Below are 6,367 nucleotides of genomic sequence, written 5' to 3'. Positions count from 1 at the left end.
AACCAGTCTTGATCATCACTGTTTTGTAGTATTTAGGTGGAGATCTGGTAGGGCCAGGTTTCCTTTATTTTTTATTTGTTTTCACAATTGCCTGTGAAGTTCCTGACCTTTTGTTCCCTCAAATGGATGTGTTATTATTTTGTCTACAACTTTTCCTAGCTAAGGAAATTTTCCCAACTGAGCATTTAATTGGCATGTAAAGTCATGACAGGGCTGTGTATTAACTGGATATGTGGCACATGAGCTGTGGAGGGGACTGGAGTGTATAGTCCCTAGAGCTCTGAGCTGGTCGTCAGAAAGATCTAGATTTGAACCATGCTTTGGACACTAATGAGTAGTGTAATTTGTGCAAACCATTAACCTTGTCTTCCACAAAATGGGGATAATTTTAATGCTCACCTTATATGGTTGTTATGAGCATAAATGAGAGGATATGTAGCAAAATGCTTTGCAAACCTTCAAAGGTCCTTGTAATGGTCAACTATCAAGTTATACAATCCTCCCAGATGTAGAAGAAGGTCTTGAAAATCATATTCACAATATGAAAGGTTGCATATGTGGTTTAGAGCTCAAATAACATCGCATGGACCATCAGGGTCATGCCTGAAATAGAGTTTCACATTCATGGATAGCACAGATGGCAGCTAGGTGGTGCAACGGATGAAGCACTAGGCCTGGAGTCAGGAAGAACCAAGTTCAAATCCAACCTCAGATACTAGCTGTGTGGCAAGTCACTTAACTCTGTTTGTCTCAGCCTTCTTATCTGTAAGGTGGGCTGGAGAAGGAAATGGCAAACCACTCAGTTATCTTTGCCAAGAAAACCCTAAATGGAGTTACAAAGAGTTGGACATGACTAAAATGACTGAACAACCACAACAACAACTAGGACAAATATGTAACAGGATCACAAGATCCCAAAAGGACCCTCACTGATCACTTAGTCCAACCCATACATTTTACAGATGAGGAAACAGACCCAGATTGGCCAAGTGACTTACTCAAGATCACATATGTAGTAAGTAGGTTACATATCAGATCAAGTCCCACTTGGTAAAAAGGGAGGCTAAGTGCCCTTGGTTTAGGAACTCCAGAAGTAAGATCAGAGAGTATTGGGCTGTAGGATGATAATTTCATTAATGGCCTAGTAGTTATGCAATCTACTCCTCCTTTCATGAAAACCTCTGTTGCCTCTGCTGAGAATGTAGATGCTTGGATGAACTTCCCTCAGAGATTATTGGCCAATGATGCTTTAAGGCACTGAGCCTGTAGACCTAATGGAGAGTATGGTCATATTACTGAGATTACATGGCATGGGACCATATCAATGGCACAGTCCCAGGCTCAGTACTGGGACCAAACACTGGACACTGAATGTAAAATCATGGCAGTTATTGGAAATTCAGGTTCAACTGATGATGGAGCATGGTGATTGACCATTATGCATATATGCTTTGTAAACCTTAAGCTATATAAATGTTAATCATTATTACTTTGACACTTCTCAAGGCAGTATTCTAAACTGAAGGTAATTCATTTGACACTACAAAGGATATTTGTGTCACAAAGTAGTAGCAATAGCAGTACCAAAAATTGAGAACTGCTAAGGTATAGGTTTAATTTTTCCCAATGGTCATTTGCTCCATTCTGCAGTAGAAAGTTGTCCTGAGTGACAGGGCCCAAGTGGAAAAGTTGCCCTTTGTTTACTTCTACTCTTATTTTTAAAAAATTAATTAGTTAACTTAGTTTTAGCTTTCAACATTCATTTCCACAAGATTTTGAGTTCCATATTTTCTCCCTATCTCTCCCCTCCCCCACACAAAGATGGCATGCATTCTGGTTACCCCTTCCCCCAGTTTGCCCTCCTTTCTATCACCCCCCCCATTCTTATCCCATTACCCATTACTTTCTTGTAGGGCAAGATAGGTTTCTATACCCCATTGCCTGTATATCTTATTTTCCAGTTGCATGTAAAAAACAATTTTTAACATTTGTTTTTAAAACTTTGAGTTCCAAATTCTCTCTCTTCTTCCCTCCCCACCCACCCTCATTGAGAAGGCAAGGAATTCAATATAGGTTATACGTGTGTTTACTTCTACTCTTATGAGGGAGAATCCAACCAAGCAAAATAGAGCAGGGAACCTATGGCGAGCTTAACCTTCAAGATGTGTTGGGGTGCACTGGGTTCCAGTGGTCAAACCTTGTCATGATAGGATGAGACACTCAGGACTATAGATTTAGAGATGAGAGGAGCCTTAGGAGCTATTGATTCCAATCCCCTCATTTAATAGATGAAGAAATTGAGACTTAAGTCCTTTTCCCAATGCTACACCACTGGTAGTGTCTAAGGTGGGATGTGAACCCAGATCTTCTTTACTTCAAGTCCAGCACACTATCCATTATTCCATGGCACCTCTTTGTTTCAAGGTGATACGCTGAGTCTCTGCTATTACCTCTCTGGCCAAGGAATCTTTCTCCAGGACTATGTAGTGAAACTCTACTGGCAAAAGTTGTAGGAGAAGACTGAGAGGTTTGGTGGGAAGAAGACTGAGACTTGCCAGATCTTTGAACTGACAGAGGTGGCTGTATTATTGGGTAGAAGGCTTGACTTGGAATCAAATCTTACTCACTTGCTAGCTGTGTGACTCTGGAAAAGTCACTTACCTCTTTTGGTCTCAGTTTCCTTATCCGTAAAATGGAGATACAATAGCATCTTACAGAATTGTGAGGATCTAATGAGATTACATACAAAGCACTTTGTAAACCTTAAAGAAATATCTGTCATTATAATTATTATATAAAGGTAAACTGATAGATACGTTGCAAGCATCCATTTTACCACTTTTTAAAAACTGTTTTCACCAGGGGCAGTATAGCACCTGGTAGTCCAAGAGCAAATCCTGAAAAGCTGATAGGCAGCTATCATGTTGGCTTTCTGGAATGAGCCAGCAGAAATGTTGGTTATTGTACCTGGACCCAGACATGAACTTCTTGGTCCTTCCAGGAAACACATGGTTTCTCCAAACCCTATTCACTATTATACCCCAGGTACCACTGGAAATAAGAGGAAACTCATGAAATCCAGAGTCATCGTTTGTTTGGGTTGTTCTAGCCTCATGCGTCCTCTCATGGTCTCATGTGTTTTTGGGCTTAACCTTAGAGCTACCTGTCTGTTGTCACTTCTCTCAATGGATTGGCAATTGTTTCTTTTTTGGCCAGAATCCCTGAGGGCCTTCCCTTCCAAGATCAAATTTTTTGTGATTAGGTAAAGTGACCATTATCGGCCTCATTTCTTATTAAGCCTTAAACACTGAATGGGTGTTGCCTCAGTCAAACTGAGACTTGTTAAAGAGGCCAAGGTCTTAGCTTGAAAAGGCCAAGGTCTCCCACTGCATCCTGGGCCATCTCCAGGCATCCTGATTTATATCTGGCCACTAGACCTTGGTGACTCTAGAGGAGAAAGTGAGGCTGGTGGCTGCACAGCTGTCCCTTACTCAAATCCAATTCACTTGCATGTCATGGCATCACCACCCTGATGTCAAGGTCCTCTTTAAGAACAAAGAACAAACAAAAACAATGGGGTGGACTAGAGGGAAATTGGGACCCCTCTCAGTGAATGAGGTCAAGGTAGGTGAAATTTCCCAGAGAATGTCTGCCTCTGGGATACTTGTTTTTCAGGAAGTCTTGGTTCTGTGGTGATGAATAGGCCTCCAAGGGAGTCAGTGACTGAGGGGAAACATGGGAGTGAAAGTATCTCCAGCAGGTGCTCTTTTTCCTGTGAACTTGGATCTTTTCCCCAGAAGCCCTGTGCTACGTAGCTTATTGACAACACCACCAAAAGCAACAATAATTATCATTTATGTAATGCTTTAAGGCAGGTCTGCACAACACACAGCCCACATGCTGCTTACGGCCTGTACACCACTGGTAGCCCACCAAAGGATTTCTGGTGGCCTGTGAAAAATATAGTGGATGTAAATACAGGCTCGTACAACATACTGCCTATGGGCCATTTTGGCGGGCAGCAAATGGCCCATGGTCTGTGCAGGCCTGCTTTAAGGTTTGCAAAGCAATTTACACAAGTTGTCTCATTTGCTCCTCACAAGAACCCTGGGAAGTAGAGGCTATGATTATCCTAATTTTGCAGATAGGTAAACTGAGGCACTGAGCAGATAAGCGACTAGGCCAGAGTCACACAACTTGTAAATGTCTGAGGCAGGATTTGAACTCAAGGTCGTTCTGGCTGCAAGTCCATTTATCTATCCATTGAGCTACCCAGACACCTAGCTGACTTAAAAAGTCCTGGTTTCTCTCGGGAGACGCTCAGTTTCCTTTTAAGCCACCTGTCTCACTCAGATTGGAGTTGGGTTGGAGGTGGGGAAGTGGGTAAAGAGGTGTCATTCAAGGCTGGTCCCTGCCTCCCTGCATCAGTTGTGACTAGATTACATAGGAAAGACATAAAGATGCTACTTCAATGTAAAACTAATGGTTTCCTTACCACTACAGAGAGAGCTGCTATAAACATTTTAGAACATATAGGTTGTTTTCCTTTTTCCCTGATCATCTTTGGAAATAGACTTAATAGGGGTATTGCTGGGTCAAAATGTATAGGCAGTTTAATAACTCTTTGGGCATAATTCCATTCCACAAATTAGAAATGAAATAAATTTAAAACAACCCAAACTAATGGCTCCCTTTTCTTCAGGTACATTGGCAAACTATCCTTTGGATAGGAAGGGGCACCTGAGTTGGGGTCTGTTCTTGCTGAATTCTGTCTGGATTGAAGTGGCCAAAACCCAGTACCATTCTGAACTTCTTTCTACCTCCTCATCAGTAGCCTTCCCATGCTGGAGATATCCTTCACCCTCCCACCCATTCTCCTGATTGATAAGTTCCTAGTCCAGGCCATTATTTATGAAGAGCCCCAGCCATTCTCACTTCATTCTTGACTCCTTTTCTAGACTTCCTCTCCACCCCTTTAACACAGCAGCCTTGGCAGTGGATACCCTTCTCCTTTCTTTTTAGCTCCCCTTTATGTGTTTTCTTTCCCTGTTAGAATGTATGCTCCTTGAGGGTTAGAGCTTCCTTGTTGGCTTGTATTTGTATCCCCAGTGCTTAGCGCAGAGTTTGACACAGAATAATAAATTCTCCCTCTCCTTCTTCCTCTATCATCTTCTCCCTCTTTTCTCTCTTCTCTCTTTCCTTCTCTGTCTCAAAAATATCTAGGTTTGGTTTAAGATAAGCCTGTTGCTCTAGTTTAAAATATAGTTCTACCTGGACCAGCAAATAGCCCATAAACCTCTCTTGGGCCTTCATATATTTGATGGGGCTGGGAGCCCTTGGTCCACTTGCTGCTCTAGCTGTGGTTTTTAAATTATTATTCAAAAGAGGAATGGGCTGCTTTGGGAGGTAGCCCCATTTTCCCCGCTGGGAAGGTCATCATGCAAAATCTCAGAGACCATTTGACAGGTATGTTGTAGAGTGGATTCTTTTTCAAGTACAGGTCAGACTAGGTGGCTACTGAAATCCCTTCCAACTCTGAAATTCTGTGATTCTGGCCTTGAGTCAGACTTCTGGTAGCCATTTCAGAGTTAAAGCCATTCACTGTTTATTTCTATTTTCCTGGAATCCAAGCCAAAAGAGGCTGCTCTCAGATTCTCTGGAGAATCTCCAGATTGTAGGAGTTGAGAGAACAAAATTTGCAGCACTTCGAGCTGGGAAGAGCCACAGCAGGCAGGGGGATCGAGTTAGTGGACTGTAAAGACACCAAAGAAGGAGAGGTGTGCCACTGGCTGCTGTGCTGCTGTGGGAAGCAGAGGATCAACTCCTCTTCATTGGCAGAGTTATCAGTGGTAACCCGTATTGCAAATCAGGGTTCGTGAAGTCTCTGCCATATCAAAGATGCTCAGTCTCCTGGGTGGCATCAACCCACTGATCCCAGTCACTGGAGTTGCCTTGGTGGTCCTTTTTCTGCTGCTGGTAGCTGTGTGCGTTCACTACAGTGGAGCTGGTGTACACGAGCCTGACATAGAGAGGAACTACAGGGCTGTGGGTAGAAATCGTGTCAGGTGGGTCCATCCTTGGCCATTACGTGCTGGTGCCCTTGGACACCTTCACTATAACCACCGAAACCTCCAAGCAGGCCACCATCATCATCATCTTCACCAGCATCATCATCTTAATCGTCATCACCATGCTCACCGGGCTCACCGCTGATGACTTTGATCAAGAAAAGCGTCTCTTTCCATTCATTTCCCAGTTGGAGGACCTGCCTTCCTCTGAGAATGAGACATCTGGAAAAGACAGTTTGGTTTTCTGCGTGATCCTTAGGACCCGTGGATTTTGACTTATAAGAAAAGGACATTTTGAA

General features: G+C 43.0%; 1 protein-coding gene across 1 annotated transcript; it reads left to right on the top strand.

Moving 5' to 3' along the window:
* The first annotated feature begins 5,898 nt into the window (after window positions 1-5,898).
* Window positions 5,899-6,213, top strand: HRCT1 (histidine rich carboxyl terminus 1). Its single transcript, XM_036738306.1, has one exon. The coding sequence runs from the start codon at window positions 5,899-5,901 to the stop codon at window positions 6,211-6,213; it is 315 nt and encodes a 104-aa protein (XP_036594201.1).
* Window positions 6,214-6,367: the final 154 nt, after the last annotated feature.

The sequence above is a fragment of the Trichosurus vulpecula genome, chromosome 9 (genome assembly GCF_011100635.1).
Source record: "Trichosurus vulpecula isolate mTriVul1 chromosome 9, mTriVul1.pri, whole genome shotgun sequence".
Lineage (NCBI taxonomy): Eukaryota > Metazoa > Chordata > Mammalia > Diprotodontia > Phalangeridae > Trichosurus > Trichosurus vulpecula.
The sequence above is the reverse complement of the archived record's forward strand: the minus strand, read 5'-3'. Positions and strand labels throughout refer to the sequence as shown.